General features: G+C 50.2%; 1 protein-coding gene across 1 annotated transcript in view; it reads right to left on the bottom strand.

Moving 5' to 3' along the window:
* Window positions 1-446: 446 nt before the first annotated feature.
* The window catches only part of LOC127038367 (uncharacterized), a 35,766-nt gene continuing 18,498 nt past the window's right edge, over window positions 447-17,714 (bottom strand). Inside the window, exons 3-5 of the mRNA XM_050930945.1 lie at window positions 15,025-15,144; window positions 10,049-10,130; window positions 447-1,809 (exon numbers count right to left, since the gene is read on the bottom strand). Of these exons, the coding sequence (XP_050786902.1) occupies window positions 1,379-1,809; window positions 10,049-10,130; window positions 15,025-15,144 (633 nt within the window). The 3' untranslated portion in view covers window positions 447-1,378. The remainder of the gene's footprint in view (window positions 1,810-10,048; window positions 10,131-15,024; window positions 15,145-17,714) is intronic.

Here is a 17,714-nt window from a genome sequence, read left to right as displayed (position 1 = left end):
TTACATAAGCTTCTGTTTCACAAGTCAGATCAGTGTCACTAGGCATTGACACCAGAGAAGTAATGGAAGGTGGTACATGTCCAAAAAGTATCTCAAAGGTGCTAGCTTAGTCCTAGAATTTGGGGTAGTCTGGACAATACACAAAACCAAAAGAAGGACTTTAGTCCATTTCATCTTCATACGCTCCACCTGGCCTGAGCTCTGAGGGTGCCAGGGAGCTATTGCAATCTGGAAGCTGGCAACTCCAGACAGCTACCGATTGGTCGTCAACCAGTTTGGAGTGGGAAAGTCGACTGTTGGAATAGTGTTGATGCAAGTTTGCAGGGCCATTAATCGCATCCTGCTAAGAAGAACCGTGACTCTGGGGAACGTGCAGGACATTGTGGATGGCTTTGCACAAATGGGTTTCCCTAACTGTGGAGGGGCGATAGATGGGACGCATATTCCTATTCTGGCACCACCCCCCTGGCATCCGAGTACATTAATCGGAAAGGGTATTTCTCTATGGTTCTCCAGGCACTTGTGGATCACAGTGGGCGTTTCATTGACATTTACACAGGCTGGCCTGGAAAGGTGCATGATGCACGCATCTTTCGGAACAGTGGCCTGTTCAAGAAGCTGCAGGCTGGGACTTTTTTCCCAGACCGCAAGATCACAGTAGGGGATGTCGAAATGCCCATTGTGATCCTTGGAGACCCCGCTTACCCGTTAATGCCTTGGCTCATGAAACCGTATACAGGAAAGCTTGACAGGAGCAAGGACCAGTTCAACTACAGGCTGAGCCGGTGCAGAGTAACTGCGGAGTGTGCTTTCGGCCATTTAAAGGGATGCTGGAGGTGTCTTTATGGGAAGCTAGACTTGGGGGAAAGCAGCATCCCTGTTGTTATATCCGCGTGCTGTACCCTCCATAATATTTGTGAAGGGAAGGGTGAAACATTCAGTGAGGAATGGACCTCCGAGGTTCAATGCCTGGATGCTGAATTTGCACAGCCAGAGAGCAGGGCTACTAGATAGGCCCAACACAGGGCTACAAGGATCAGGGATGCCTTAAGGGAGCAATTTGAGGCTGAAAGCCAACAGTAATGTTTGGTGCCTTGCACGGGAGTGAAGTGCAGTGGTTACAATGATTTGCAGTGCTTGTTTTTTCCTTGAGGTACAGTATCTTTCACTTTCTGCAATAATAAAAACTGTTTAAAAAGCCAAGAAATCATTTATTGAAAAGACAGTAAGTAAAAGGACAGGGGGGTTGGGTAGTGAACTGTACAGTCAGAGATTTGAATATGTCCTGCCTGGAGTACTGTGCAATGCCTGCTGCACTTCAGGATGAAAATGTTGCATGGCGATGGGGGTTGAGTGCAGGGGGTAAGGGTCGTAGTTCTCAGGGCTGGTAAGTGAACGTACAGGTGTTGGGGGCAGCTGGTGGTGGTAAGAACCTGGATGCTGGAGAAGGGGGTTTTGAGCTGACATTGGGGCACAAGGGAGAGAGCTTTGGGATGGTGGAGGGGGCAGCACGGTAGTGCTCTGCCTGCATGGCTACGAGTGACTGCATACACTCCGTTTGGCCTGCCAGGAGGCTCATCAGCTGCTTTGTGCTTTTCTTCTTAGCCAATTCCTTTCTCCTGCTTTCTGTTTCCCTCCACTGCTGAATTTTTTCTCTCCAGTCCTGCAGCCTCTTACTCTCTCCGGCAGATTGATTCATAACTGCTTTCATCAAATCCTCTTTGCTTTTTTTTGGTTTCCTCCTCAGGTTCTGTAGCTTTTCAGCAGTCTGTGATAGGGATGGTGGATTACTGGTACTATTCAAGGACACTTAGAAAAGAAAACAGAAATAGAAACATTTATTACAGAGGCTGCATTGTTTATAATCACAGTGAAGGAGTTTTTAGTCTCATTTGTAGCATCCTTTACACATAGCAAACATAGCACAGAGAGGCCACAGCAGAGAAGACATGGTGAGTAATGGGGAATGAGTGATTAATGAAGCCATCTCGCTGCCGCGGCTCACCTGGGAAGGGCAACTGCTTGGGTCAGGGCTGCACCAGGTTTCTGTGCATTGGGGAAGGCAGAGAACAGCTGGGGGGAAACTGCACTGAACACTACCCCTATCTTTTCCACAGGATTTTATCCTGCCAGATATCTCGCTGCTGCGGGTTACCTGGGAAGAGCGGGAGGGTCTTCTCCAGCAATGCAGATTCTGCCCTGGCCCCTATGCAGCTTGCCTGTGTGCCCCTCGCGGCACAGTGGCGCAGTCACGTTAGCCTGACTGGGACAAGGACCACGGTGGCTTTCCCTATAAACTTGCGCAAGCGTATTGCCCACGCTCTGGCTGAAACTTTTGAAGGGATTACAGAGGCCGATTACCGCGATATGATAGACCACATCAATGGGCTATTCCACATCTAGGCATGCATGCATGCAGCCATAACCCCCCCCCTCCTCTCCCAAAACATTTCCATCCTGAAGATAAAAACTGCTTACCGGGAACCACTCCTCTGCTTGTCCTTCACCAACAAGTTCCAGCTGCTGCGACTGGCTACCTTCCTCCTGGCTTGAGAAGAGCTCCTGGCTGCATGCCTCCTGGGACTCCGGGGTGTCTCCCACCACCCCAGTACCCTCATTCTCGGTTTTCTCCCCCCCCTCCACCTTCCCCTCCTCTCCCTGCTCCGAACTGTCCATCGTGGTCCTCGGATTTGCAGTCGGGTCACCCCCAAGTATGGCATCCAGCTCCTTGTAAAAACGGCAGGTCATGAGGGCAGCACCTGAGCGGCGGTTTCCCTCACAGGCTTTGAAATAGGCACTCCACAGCTCCTTTACTTTAACCCTGCACTGCAACGCGTCCTGTTCATGGCCCCTTTCCACCATGGACTTTGATATCTGCCCATAGGTATCGTAATTCCTACGGCTGGAGCGCAGCTGTGACTGCACAGCTTCCTCACCCCAAATACTGATGAGGTCCAGCAGCTCGCCATTGCTCCATGCTGGGGCTCGTTTGGCGCGTGGAGGCATGGTCACTGATTGATTGATTGATTGATTACACTCCACACCTGGCTAAGCAAACAGGAAGGGGATTTTTAAAATTCCCAGGGCATTTAAAGGGCGGGTCACCTGAGCCCAGGGCAGTGGAGTGCGAAATGATGAGCAGAGTGGCTGAAAAGGTATTCTGGGATACCTCCTAATACCCTGGAGGCCAATAACAGCGCTTTTGCTGGCCACACTTGACGAGCAGCGCTGCATCACCAGCGCTGGAATCATTACACCCCAAGCAGACCAGGTGTACAGCCAGCACTGCAGCCAGGGAGTTGCAGCGCTGGCCATGCCTTGCAAGTATGGACACAGAGTAAGTTGCAGCACTGTAAACACACCACCAGCGCTGCAACTCTCCAGTGTAGCCATGGCCTTAGACAGCCTGGATGGCCTTGAGCTACAGGGTCTAATTGTCCTGACAAATAAGCAACAGGTCGAGGACAGCCTCCAAATGATTGTGTTAACACTCCAGATGCCCCTCCTTTAGATCCATGTACATACAAGTCAATGGGTTTGTTATAATTAGGGAGTCCTAGAACGGGAGCCTGAATAATGGACTCCTTGAGTGCTCTGAAGGCTCTAAACTGCTCAGCATTTGGATGTAAAGGCTTCTCTGCCCCTTCTTTAGTTAGCTCATGTAACGGCTTCAATAATTCACCTACAGCCACTATCCATGAACGACAAATCCAATCATTCCAATACAGCCTCTCATTCCTCGTTTTGTTGTGGGAAAAGGAATATCTAAAATTGCTTTTACCCGCTGGGGGTCTATGCAACAAATTCCAGGTCCTAAAGTACACCCCAAATACTTCACCTCTTGTCTTCCCCATTGCAGTTTTGTGGGGCTGACCTTGTGTCCCTTTGTTGCCAACTGATTAAGTAGATAGATGGAATCAATTTCATTATCTTCCTGTGTTTCTGATGCCACTAAGATATCATCAACACAAGTTACCAAGGTAGAGCCTCGGGGTAACTGGACATCTTTTAAATCTTCGGCTAAAATTCTAGCAAACACCCTTGGTGCCTCCACATACCCTTGGGGCATTCTAGTCAACGTAAGTTGCCCTGGGGGTGGAATTTCCTGTTCCTCCCCCCTTTGCCTGGCTGTACCTGGTATTCCCCAGGTGAATGCAAAAAGGTACTGTTTATCTGGGGCAATCAGTACAGAAAAGAAGGCATTTGCCAAATCCAGGCAAGTAAACCATTCTGCTTCTGGTGGCACCATTGCCAGTATGATGCTAGGGTTTGGCACTACAGGGTGTTCTGGGATCACATATTGATTAATCAGTCTCAGGTCCTGAACCATTTGATACACCAGTTTTCCATCTGGCCCAGGCTGAGGCTTCTTAATAGCCAGAATAGGGGTATTGCAAGGAAGACGCATGGCACCAGGATTCCCTTTTCCTTCAAATCCTGTAGGAGAGGCCCTAGCCCCTGAACGGCTTCAGGTTTCAGAGGGTATTGTCTCTGGGCGGGAGGAGCCTGATCACTCTTTACTGTCGGACATAAAAAGGGAGCTGATTTTACTAGTACCACTGCATGTTTTCCTCCCCACACTATAGGGTTAACTTCATTTTGCACTTGCACAAGGAGATCTTTACTGAACTCTTGAACCTCCAGACCTGCCAACAAATAGGCCTTTTCTAATGGGAACCTTGGACTGATGTCATCCGGATTACAAAATATTGGAGCATGCAATTTACACAGCAAATCTCCCCCAAGCAAGTTTACTGGCCCTTCATAAGCAAAATGGAATGCTGAATATTTAAAGGGCCTAAAGTGGCCATGCAATCGCTGGTCATAAAACATCGTTCTGTCTCTCCAGTAACTCCTACCACACATTTTTCAATGTTTCCTTTTGGGGCCGCTCCCTCAGGAATAACTGAATGAGTAGCACCAGTATCCACTAACAGTTCAAAAGTCTCGTTCCCTATTTTAAGGGGAATCACAGGGAATCGGGCATCACATTTAAATTGCACAAGTCCAGCCTCATAAATCTCAGGACTCCAGGGGAGCGGCGCCTCCCTTCAGTCGCTGTCCTCTGCGAACTGCCCTGCTGCCTCTGGCTTATACTCCTTCTTAGGGCGCACTAGCCACTTTTTCTTCCAGTGTCCTTCTGCACCACAATAATGACAACCACTTCCTCTAACTCCTTCTCCACGTCCTCTGCCTCTCGCTGCTCCTCCTCTTCCCCTTCCATTCCATCCACCTCTGTTCCATCCGCGACCTCTTCCCCTTCCCCCGGTCATTGCTGTTGCTATCTGTGACACTTCCTCCTTTATATCCTTCTGTTTTTCCTTCCTTTTCTCTTTTTCTTTCTTCTCCTCTCTCCCATTAAACACTCTAGTAGCAATGCTAACTACCTCAGGCAAACTTTTCCCTTGCATACCATCTGGATGCTTTCTAAATCTCTTAGCAATATCCTCCACACATTGTGACATGAAAACCATTTTAACCATCTTCTTTCCATGATCAGTTTCAGGATCCAAATTCCCATGCTTTCTAACTTCACAAATCAGTCGAGCACAAAAGTCAGAGGGGTGCTTGTCTGGACGCTGAACACAAGCAGTCACCTTGCTCCAATTTGGAGTAGCCTCTCCTGCTTCTCTAATGCCACTCAAAACAGCTTTCAAAAATCCATCCAGCTGTACCTTGTCAGCTGGAGTGTTGGGATCTCAATTAGGGTCAGTAACTGGCCAAGGAATGTCCAGATGACCTGCAGATTTTTCTTTTACTTTTTGTCTTTCATCTTCTGTCATGAGAGTATCTAATAATTGGTTAAAATCTGCCCAGGTGGGCACATGAGTGGAAAAGATTGTACGGAACATTCTTTCCACTGCCTCAGGATTGTCCCGTAGGCGAGGCATAGTACGTTGCCAATTAAGCAAATCTGAAGTTGCAAATGGAGTATGGTAAAAACCATCTGATGTCCCCCAGCGACCAGTGGAATCGGATAAGTTCTTAACAGGGCTTGGATTGTCAGGTCTGTCTCAGAGGCATTGTCCCCCATGGATTCAGATTCCTTCTGAATTTGACGAAGACTGGCTGAAGACTGGGCAAGGACGGTGAGACTGACTGATGTCTCTAAAGATGAGGGAACATTACTCTGAGCTCCCCCTTTATTCTCCTCTGTCCCTGAACTGTCCCTAGCCTGCTCTTGAATCCTTGCACTCCGCCAGACAGGGGGGAGAACAGGAACAAAATCGTCCTCCTCCCGGTGTGACTCTGGGGCATATGGTGGGGGATTTTTATAAGAGTGCTCTATACAAACAGCTTCAATAGCCACTTGTCCCTCCATGGGTTTATAATTATACCACACAAACAAATAATCCATTTGTCCCAGCCTAAGATCAACCAAAATATCCCTTAAGGAGTTCATCTTATCTGTGGAAAATGTTCCACCCTCCGAACAGTCTCTGGTCGGGGACAAATGAAAGGTAAATGACAGCCATCGGATCCGACACAAATCTCTCATTTTAGCCTTGGACAATCTGGCCATCCCGGATATATCCTTCCACTCTCCCAGAATGAGAGATAAGGGGGCGTCCCCGGGCACTTACTGCCACCTTGTCCCATTTTCCTGTACCGAGCACTCACTTACCTAATTCTCCGGACTCCTGCTCAAAGGGCAGGTGGACGTTGCTGGATTTAAATGGGCTCAGGCTGGTTCATGAGATGATGCCTTATCGCCAGCGTGAGATCTGACTCCTAGACAAGGCTCCTCTCAATCGAAGGATGCACGCTGCGTTGCGTTCGTAGATGGACCCCCTCGCCGGAGAGTCAGAGGGCTCCCATCTGGGGTGCCAAATCTGTTGGGGTTATTTCTATCCCAGACTTTTCAGGTTCATTGTCTGACCGCAAGAGAGACAGGCAACCCAGCAAAGTCCAAAACCAAGTTCTTTATTGATGCATGCACACAAGCAACAAAGAACAAGCCCGTTCTCCACACAGAACCAGAATCAGCCCCCTCTTTCTTCAATACAGCACAAATTTATATAAGCAAGTTTACATCACAGTTAAAGCATTTAATTGCCTGTGGTTAATTAACAGCACCTGGTGAAGCCCCCCCTTGTTCATGCATCAAGCATGTGATCACCTGCTCAGCCTATCTTGTGGGCCTTCGGGCCCACTCTAAAGCATCCTATCTATCACAGCTCAGGTGGTAACTAGGGGATTCTTCATGATGGCTCCTCTCCCCTCTCTGTTCTGTTCCGCCCCTTTATATATCTTTTGTATAAAGCGGGAATCCTTTGTCCCTCTGTGGGTTCCCACTCCTCCTTCTCAATGGAAAAGCACCAGGTTAAAGATGGATTCCAGTTCAGGTGATGTGATCACATGTCACTGTAAGACTTCACTGCTCACTTGCCAGCACACAGGTATACAGGAAAACTTACAGGTAAAATGGAGCCATCTACAGACAATTGTCCTGGTTAATGGGAGTCATCAAGATTTCAAATCACCATTAATGGCCCACACTTTGCATGACAATAGGCCCTCAGAATTATATTTCATATTTCTAGTTTCAGATACAAGAGTGATACATTTACACAAATAGGATGACCACACTCAGTAGATTATAAGCTTTGTCATGATACCTTACAAGAGACCTTTTGCATGAAGTATATCCCAGTTACATTATATTCACACTTATTAGCATATTTTTATAAAACCATATAGACTGCAATGTCACAGCATGTGAGTTTGTTACCTGCACTGCAATTGCTGTGGGCCCCAAGAGAGCCATGCTGCGAACTGGAGGCAGTGTGCCATTGGGGTGGAACCCGGGGAGAGGGTGTGTTGAACTGAAGGGAGAGTCTCAGGTTACATTGATGCTGGAATAAAAGCCCCTGGAATGGCAGTGTCTGGTCTGACTCAGACTGAGGGGCTAAAAATTGCCATGTAGACATCTGGGTTCAGGCTGGAGTCCGGGCCCTGGGACTGTTCCCCCAGGCTGAGTCCTACTATCTGGGCTCCAGCCTAAGCCTGCACATCTACGCTGTTAGTTTGCAGTCCGGCAGGCCAGCCATGGGTGTTTAATTGCAATACAGACATACTCTGAAGGGCTGCATTGCACCCAAGTGCCGGCGGCTGGTTCCAGCTCTCAGTAAGGCTGCACCCGGAGATGGTCCCTATGGTACCCAAGTCTGGGGCAGCAGCTGGATGCCATTCAAGCTCTGCCTAACCTTAGTCCCCTGTACTCACAGCACAGACAGGGCGTTGGTATGGATCAGTGATGATGCGGGATGGAAGTGATCCGAGAAGATCATTTCGGAAACTCCTAAGTCAGTATTTCTCAAACTGAGGGTCCTGACCCAGAAGGGGGTGCGAGGCTATTGTAGGGGTGTCATAAACAGATAGTTAAGGGTTAATGTCTCTTTTACCTGTAAAGGGTTAACAAACAGGGACCCAAACACCTGACCAGAGGACCAATCAGGAAACAAGATACTTTCAAATCTAGGTGGAGGGAAGCCTTTGTTTGTGGGTTTTGGTTTTGTGTGTTGTTCTCTCTGGGTCCTGGACGGGACTAGAGGTGCAACCAGGTTTCTGCCAATCTCCCTGCTACAGTCTCTTACCTATTCACAATAGTGAGTAAGTACAAAGGCGGTTATAGTCTTTTAACTTGTTTTTCTTTATTTGCAGATGTGTACTTGCTGGAAGTAGCTTAAATTGTGTTTCTGCTGGAGAAAGCTTCTTTCTATTGTCTATAAGCTATAAAAACCCTGTATATTTACCATCTTGATTACAGAGACAATTTTTATGTTTTTCCTTCTTTATTAAAGTTTTCCTTTTTTTTTTTTAATCTAATTGATTTTTTTTTGGTTATCTTTTGTAAGACTCCAGGGAAAGGAGTCTGCACTCACCAGGGAATTGGTGGGAGAAAGGAAAGGGAGGAGGGAAGAAAAACCTGCTCTCTGCTTTTATCTCTGTATCTCTCTCCGGGGAAGAAGGGAGGGGGAAGGTAACATTCCTCTCGGGGTGGTGATTCAAGAAGTTGAATCACTGTGGTCTCCTAGTGTACCCAGGGCTGGAAAGAGCTGGGAGGAGGTAAAGAGGTGGGAGGGAATGGTTTATTCCCCTTTGTTGTGAGACTCAAGGAATCTGGGTCTTGGGGGTCCCCAGGGAAGGGTTTGGGGGGACCAGAGGGTATCAGGCCCTGGAATTCCTGATTGGTGGCAGCGCTACAGAATCTAAGCTGGTAATTAAGCTTAGAGGACTTTAGGCTAGTACCCATATCCTGGACGCTAAGGTCCAGAGTTGGGAATTATACTATGACAAGGGGGGTCATGAGATCTAGGAGTACCATATTTTGAGGACACTGCTGGGGGTGAGGTGCAGGTCTCCAGACTCCCAGCTCTGAAGGCAGTGCTGCTGCCAGCAGCCGGGCAGGAGCAAGGCCGGCAACACCTTACAACTCGGACGGGACGAGATTTCACTTTTTTTACAGCTCAGCAGCAAGAAGCACAAAGTAGGGAAGTAGGAGGACAGTTTGCACACCAGGTAAGAGAGAGGAGGACAGAGCTGAAGCCAATGAAGGCTCCTACCAGCACATCAAGAGAGCAGGTAGGCACTATGGGTGGAGTGCACCAGCGCGATGCCCACTGGGATTTCAGCGCCATTGATGTAGGGATGGCGATTAGAGGCTTCACTCAGTTCTCTATGATCAATGATTACTAACACATTTTGGGGGGTCATCACAGCCTGAAATATTTTCAAAGGGGGCCCAGCCCAGCCATAAAAGTTTGAGACCTCCCTGTTGGTGACGAAAAAAGGCCGAAGCAAAAGGACTCAAACCCAGAGTCATGTTCTGCATCGAAACCAAATGGGTCGAAATTGACATGTACCTGCAAAACATTTAGAGTCTGTGTGTATCTCCCAACCAGCCCGGTCTGGCCCTCCGCAACCAGCTCAGACTGGAGGAGGGGCGGCTCTCCACAGCCAGCTCAGATGAGGGGGATCCCAGCTGCTGCTCACGTGCTGGCTGTGACCCAGACATTGTGACCCAGATGGGGAAGAGAGCTCTCACCTGTAGCTCCTTGGTGCGTCTGCTGTCCTGGCAGGGTGAAGGAGAGTACAATGCCAGCTCGCTGCCTCTCCTTATAAAGCTCCTGTTAGGCAAGAAAGAGAAAGTTGATACAAGCCAATCCATGTGGTAGCAATTCCCCTGGGCAGGGCCAGCTGCGCATGCTCGCAGCAGGGCCCCAGCCGAACTCGCTGGCTTGTGGATTGATTAGATCCTGGATCTTTCAGCCCCTCGTGATTGAGGAGAAAATCAGGACTTGGAAACCAGCCAGACTCGATTTCCTTGAAGGAACTGGAATCCAGGAGTCCGCCCCACCAACCCAGCACCCCCATCCCATCCCCCACGGCCCCTGAATCCCTTCAGAAATCCGGTTCTTGTCTCCACCAGTTGCCCCACCAGTGGGTGGTGCAGCCAAGGGACAGCGCTGAGCTCTCCCAGTCTGGCCAGTGGGCTTTGCAGTGGCTGGCAGTTGTGCTCCTGGGGCTATTGTTGCAGCATCCTCAGCTGCAGGTGGCAGAGGGGTAAGGTCAGGGCGGGGAAGGTTGTCCCTAGCCCCTTGCTCCCAGCAAAGGTTGGCCTGCAGGGCAGGAAAGGAGGCAAGTGGGGCTTTTGCTGCCACCCTGGTTATTCTGGACAGCGGCCAACACCCCTGTGAGGGGAATTAGCATCTTCCTTACCCTGGAATATGCCTATTCCTCGCATCCCCCTGCTCCGGCCAAGCACCACGCCCAGAAAGGGAGATCAGGGAGGGAGAGCAAATGGCAAACAGGACATCAGGAAACTGGGAGGGGTCAGAGAAGAGTGATGTGGGCTGGAAAACCTGCTTGAGAGCCGGAGACTGAAGGAGCTCCGTAGAGTGAGTTTCTCCCAGAGAAGGTTCAGAGGGGACTAGATTTCTGTCTATCAATATGTCTGTGGGGAGGAGATTTTGGGGAGCGAGCAGAGGCTGTTTAACCTGTTAGGATATAGATATTCAGGCCTGTCTGCAAAGACCTATACTATAAGAATTTAAGTGTATTCTTATCATTTAACTAGTTATAGAGGTATAAAAGAAAGAATCAAAAATCACTGTCTCTGTAATGGCCTTCTCTTACTGGGACAGGTTAAAGCCTTCAGCTAAGATGTAGTTAGGCAGCCATAAGCTGGGAAGTGTATGGTCACATCCTCACATTCCAAACTAGCCACATTGAAATAAGGTGCTATTGGGCTGTTAGGAGTACAATCCTGTCCTGATATTCCTCTCACCTCCAGAGAAAGAGAAGAGCCTAGAAGATGTAAAAGGAAACTTAGTTTGATAGCATCTGGTCTGGCAAGAACTCACTTCTCAATAGACACAGCTGGAAAACCCTTGTGTCTGTATGGATGTAGTTGTGAAATCCTCACTTCTGTATTGTTTTGTATGTTTATTTGCATGGTCTCTGTCTGGTTCTGTAATTGTTTCTGTCTGCTGTATAATTAATTTTGTTGGGTGTAACCCAATGAAGGTGCTGGAATATAATTGGTTAAATAACCATGTTACAATATGTTAGGATTGGTTAATTAAATTTCAGTAAAATGATGGGTTAAGGAATAGCTGAGCAGAACTCAGGTTTTACTATATAGTCTGCAGTCAATCAGGAGTAAAGGGGTAGGGGGGAAATGGGAACAGGGACTGGGGGTGGGGGAATTAAAATCATGTCTTGCTAAAGGGGAAAATGGGAACAGGGGGTGGGAACAGGGACACAGGGAAGGCTCTGTGGTGTCAGAGCTGGGAAGGGGGACACTAAGGAAGGAAATTGGAATCGTGCTTGCTGGAAGTTCGCCTCAATAAACATCGAATTGTTTGCGCCTTTGAACTTCGGGTATTGTTGCTCTCTGTTCATGCGAGAAGGACCAGGGAAGTGAGAGGGTGAAGGAATAAGCCCCCTAACATAACCCAGCAGACAAGAGCAGAGAGAGAGCCGACAGCTGGGGGATGACGTCAGACAAATTCAAACTGGAAATGAGGGGCAGATTTTCCCCTGAGAGGGGAGTTAACCCTGGGAATGACTACCTCAGCGACAGGGCAGAGTCTCCAGCTCTCGGAGTCTTTCCATTGGGACTGGGCATCTCTCAAAAACTCTGCTCTAGCTTCGAACATGAGTTTTGGGCTTTACGACACTTTGTAACTCAAAGTAGCACCGTAGAGCCCCCCTATTCACCACTGTCATATAATGTTGATATTGTCGTCGTGCCTCACTCTCGAGTGGGGAGGGATGCCACTCCACCTCACTACAGGCAGACAATACTCAGTCTATGTGGAGGCTCTGGCACTCTGGGCAAGACAGAGCCACAAACAGTCTTGAGCCCACAGTCTTCTGGCTGGCCTAAGCCAACAACACAGCACAGGCCTTTGAGGGTGTTCAGCCATCACCGCAGGGGTGAAGTCAGTGGCAGAGGGGTAGGGGAACCCAGGGCCACCCTTCTCTACCAGGTCCCAGCCCAAAATCCTAATAGCTTCAGCACTGAGCTCCAGGGCTCTCCTTTTATATTTCCTGTCCCGCCCCAGGACTGAGGAAGGTGGAGCAGATTTAGCTCTGCCCACCAGGGAGAATGTAGCTGTCCCTTGCTCTATAGTTCAGAGAGAGGCCATGCCGCCTCACTACAGGTATGTTGTGTACAAAGTCTGCTTTGTGAGGTATCATTTTAAAAGGCTTGATCTGTTGAACATTAATACCCTGTTGGATTGTATATGCTAGCATTGTATGGGGAGTTATGAAATATTGCTATGTGTGTGTTACTGAAGTATGTTGTGAGGTTGGGAACACCCACAACCAGCCTCTTAGTGGCAAGAGAAGGAGTAGCCATCAATAGCTAGACTGTCATTAATGGCTCATCAACACCCAATACACTAGCCAAGAGACTCCTTGAAAAAGGCATGAACGCAATGGAAACTGCTTGACCAATGGGGATTCCCTGACCCCCATATCACAGCAAGGCTCTTTCTAGCATCTTGGAGAAGGTATAAAAGAGGGAGAGTGACATCATCACTTGTCACCCTTCGCTTTCTCCTCCCCCTACTCCCCTACTCTCAACACCTGGAAGATTGTCTGGCTAAGACAAAGACTTGGAACAAGGGAGATTAGTCCCAGGCTTGAAAACAGTCCCAGTCCGTGTACTGAGGAACTGTCACCTGCTTGTACCATCTGCCGGGGTGAGACACTCATGGATTCAACTCTTACTTACACTAAAAGTTTAGGATTTCGAATGGATGTTCTACCTTTTATTTGCTTAAGGTAACACTCTCTGACCTTTGTACCTACCATTTATAATCACTTAAAATTGACCTTTCCACCGTTAATAAACCTGTTTTGTGTTTTACCTCAATCAGTGTGTTTTCATTTAAGTGCCTGGGAAATCTCAGCTCAATTTACAAAGGCTGGTGTGTGTCCAGTCCATTCTGAGGTAGTAGTGAACTACTTAAAGAGCCTGCACTACCCAAGGGGGCCTTGAGCAGTGTAAGATGGTACAGTTCTGGGGTGTAGGGCTGGAGCCTACCAAGTGTTAGTTCATGGGTGGCTTGGAGACCATTCATGTAACACAGCTGGGCGTGTCCCAGCCTGGGGATGGCTGGAAGTGCAGCCCCTGTCAGAGATTTGGAGTTTGACATCAGCATCACAGTGTGAGAGGCAGCCCAGACTGGTGCGTTTGCAGGGCTCAGTGGCTCCATACTGCAGATTGCACCCCCAGGAACCTATCACAGGCTTGAAATCTACAAAGAGGTGGAGTTAAGGGTACTCTAGCTCAACTCCCAAATCAGAGATGAAGGGAGTCAGAGAGAGGCAAAAGAGACTTCCCTACAGTCACGCAGTGATCAGGGAAGTTCTGACTCCCAGCCTCTCTGCTCTAAGCACTTGACCCCACTCCCCTTCCTGAGTGGATGATGGAACCCAGGAGTCCTGACTCTGAGTCTGCCCCCTTTCACCTCTTTCCCTGCACTGTCCAGTTCTGTGATGGGAGAAGCCTGGAGCCTCCCTCCAGGGAGGTTGGATGCACTCGGAGTTGCGCTGGTGGAAGCAATTCCCCTGGACAAGTCCAGCTGCAGGCGCTTGCAGGCAGGGACTGCCTGGGGCTTTCTGGACTTGGAAACCAGCCAGACTCAATTTCCTTGAAACCACGTAGGGAACCGGAAACCAGGAGGCCCCCTGTTCCACCTTCCCCCTCCATTTCCCCCCTCCTTTGTTGGCTGTCTTAGTGGTACTCAACATTTCCATCTTCCAGCAGCCCCCTGCTAGCTGGTAGATCCTACTCACCCCCTGTTACAAACATCAGCATGGCAGTTTTTGCGGGGTTCATGGGCACGCTAAGCCAGTGGTTCTCAACCTTTCCCAACTGCTGTACCTCTTTAAGGAGTCTGAATCCCCATCCCCACTGTCTGGTGCTAAACCATGTAACTTAGCTTCAGGGGGTGTTATAAACAGATAGCTAAGGGTTAACGTCTCTTTCACCTGGAAAGAAGTAATCTGAACACCTGACCAGAGGACCAATCAGGAAACAAGACTTTTTCAGATCTGGGTGGAGGGTTTTTTTGTGTGTGAGTCCTTTGTTCTGGGGTCTTCTGTTTGCCTGTCTCTCAGCTATGAGAAGTGATTTCTGTTTCCTGCTTTCTAATCTTCTGTTTCCAAGTTGTAAGTACAATATAGTAATGCAGTAAGGTTTCTATTGTTTTTCTTTTTGTATTTACATGTCTATAGTTGCTGGAGTGCTTTGAATTGTGTTCTTTTTGAATAAGGCTGTTTATTTAATATTTTTTTAAGCATGACCCTGTATTGGACACCTTAATACAGAGAGACCATTTTTATGTACTTTTTCTTTCTTTTTATATAAAGCTTTCTTTTAAGACCTGTTGGAGTTTTTCTTTAGTTGGGAACTCCAGGGAATTGAGTCTGCAGCTCACCAGAGAATTGGTGGGAGGAAGAAGTCAGAGGGAAATCTGTGTGTGTTAGATTTACTAGCCTGACTTTGCATACCCTCTGGGTGAAGAGGGAAGTGCTTGTGTTTCCAGGACTGGAAACGGGGGAGGGTGGAATCTCTCTGTTTAGATTCACGGAGCTTGCGTCTGTGTGTCTCTCCAGGAACACCTGGAGGGGGGAAGGGAAAAGGTTTATTTCCCTTTGTTGTGAGACTCAAGGGATTTGGGTCTTGGGGTTCCCAGGGAAGGTTTTTGGGGGGACCAGAGTGCCCCAAAACACTCTAATTTTTTGGGTGGTGGCAGCTTTACCAGGTCCAAGCTGGTAATTAAGCTTGGAGGTTTTCATGCTAACCCCCATATTTTGGACGCTAAGGTCCAAATCTGGGACTAGGTTTTGACAGGGGGCCCCCTGTGGCATGGGGCCCTGGGCAATTGCCCTGCCTACCATCCCCTAACGCCTGCCCTACACTTGTGACACCTCTTGGGGTTGCAACCCCCAGGTTGAGAAACACTGATCTAGATGAGTTGATGTGCCCCCTGGAAGACCTCTGTGCAAGCTCAGGGGTATGCATGTCCCTGGTTGAGAGCCACGGCACTAAGCAACAGCTGGATCACAGTAGCAGCCACTTGAAGGCCAAGGCAATGTCCACTGGCACCGCACTCATGCTGCCCACTGCTGGGCTCTGGGTCTGCCAATTGTCCCTTCCTAGATAGCAAGGCTCAGCTCTCCTATCCAGGCAAGAGTCTCTGCTCTGGCGCGTGGAGAACAGCAGGGGACCTGCAGCATCACAGCCAAGGGATCCTCTCCGGAGAGGCCAGGCTGCTGCCCGCAGAGCTGAACCGACCTCTGCCCAGGCGAACGGCTCCTCAGCTTCCCACAGGCCCAGCGAGCAGGTAACTGGCCCCGTCGGACGGGGCGGAGGAGGGACAGATGGGAGCAGGGGTCGTGCGGTGAGAGCCCACCGGATCGCAGGGCGAACTGGGCTCCTCCAGGAACGGGGGTTTCCTGCAGCCCCCAGCAAGGTGCTAGTCTAGGGACAAAGAATATCAGTCACCCACAGGCTGGGGCGGGGGGAGCTGCCCCGTCTGTAACCAATGGGGGGTGTCGGGGGGGAGTTCTGCTTTCCAGAGGGGGACCCTGGCGAGCTGCAGCTCTGGGAAGGACCCAGGTGTCCTATGGAACCAGCTGCCTATGAACCCCCAACAGGGGATGCTGTGGCTAAGCGGGTGAGAGCGACCTGGGCTGGGGAAACTGGTGAATAGTCAGTAGGAGCTGGGAAGTGGGATCCTCTCCAGATAGTGGGGATACCCTGACTGGAGACTGCGCCCAGCTCTGCCGCCCCAAGCAAAAAAATATTGGCTGCCTCTGACCCCAGCCCTGGGCTCTCGCCCCAACACCAGTGCCCTCCCCCACCCGCACCCCCTGCCTCCCCAGCCCTGGGCTTCCCCCTCAAATGTGACCTCCTCGTTCACCACAGCAATCCCCGTTTACACTTGCAGTGGGGATCAAACCATTTCTCTTATTTTTATTTCATTTTAGTATAAATCTCAACACCCCCCCCCCGCAACCCCAGCTTTAGTGCTGCAAATGCACATGGAAGGCAGAGGGACTAACCCTCAAACCTTGTACCCCGAAAGGGATGGGGATCTAGTAAAGAGGGGTCAGGCAGGGGAGCGGGTGTGGGGGTGCTTGGGGCTCTACACTGGCAAAGAAGCAGGGTGTGAGGTACTCACTGAGGAGGGTGGAGGAGAAGGGGTATCAGGAGGGTTGAGGGAGAAGAGGTGCAGGGGAAGGGGGAGGTACGGGAGGACAGGGCGGGGGGAGGGTACAAGGGGAGAGATGCAGGTGAAGGGAGAGTACAAGGGGAAGGGGTGCGGCGAAGGAGCGATAAGTGGAGGGGCTGCGAGCGGGATGGGGGGTGCAAGGGCTGAGAGGGGCAGGCGCTGACAGCTGCTTCCCCAGCCCGGTACAGGCAGAGCCGAGAGGACAGACACTGACCCCCCAGCCCCCAGGTGCCCGAGCTGCAGGGGTCCCCCGGCAGGGCAGTATCCCCCGCTGCCCCGCTCGGAGCCGGGCTCTGCCTCTCCCCGCCCAGGGCAGGCAGCACGGGGCTGAGACGGTAGGTGTGCGGCGGGCTGGGTCCAGGGGCAGGAGGGGGCAGCTCCCTGGCAGCTGGGGCTGCCCAGCCACTCACCCCGTCGGCCCTGGAAGCCGGGAGCCGCGCCCCCTGCCCAGCCCGGCGGCGCCCTGCACAGCCCAGTCAGGTGGGGAAATGTCACGCTGCCCTGGGGAGACTCAGAGCACCAGCGGCAGCAGGACACTCCCTGCATCCCGGGCCCCAGTTCCCTCCTTCCCCGGCTCCTCACACGCAGGCTGGACTGCAGCTCAGGCTGCCCTGCCGCTGGAGAGCCGGCGCATCGTCCCCCGGAGCTGAGCCCCTCTCGCCACCGCAGCCCGGGCTCAGCTCCGGGGATGACAGGAATAAGGAAAAATGCTTTATTCCGCAGAAAAAGGAGAGCCTGTACCTTGGTACAAAAGACTCTGTCTTACACAAATTTCACAAACCTTTTATACACATTCAGACAAAGACCCTTGCGTGTTAATACTTGATTGGTAAGTGTAAAGTCTCATGTTTCCCTTATCTAAGTAGAAATCACTGGTTAGGAGCAGGATCTTCCTGCCTTGAGGCAGAGGAAAAGAGATAGTGCAAAAATGCAAGCTACTGTGTCCATGAGCAG

The sequence above is a fragment of the Gopherus flavomarginatus genome, chromosome 20 (assembly GCF_025201925.1).
Source record: "Gopherus flavomarginatus isolate rGopFla2 chromosome 20, rGopFla2.mat.asm, whole genome shotgun sequence".
Taxonomy (NCBI): domain Eukaryota; kingdom Metazoa; phylum Chordata; order Testudines; family Testudinidae; genus Gopherus; species Gopherus flavomarginatus.
Note: the sequence above shows the minus strand (reverse complement) of the source record. Positions and strands in the feature narration are given on the sequence as shown.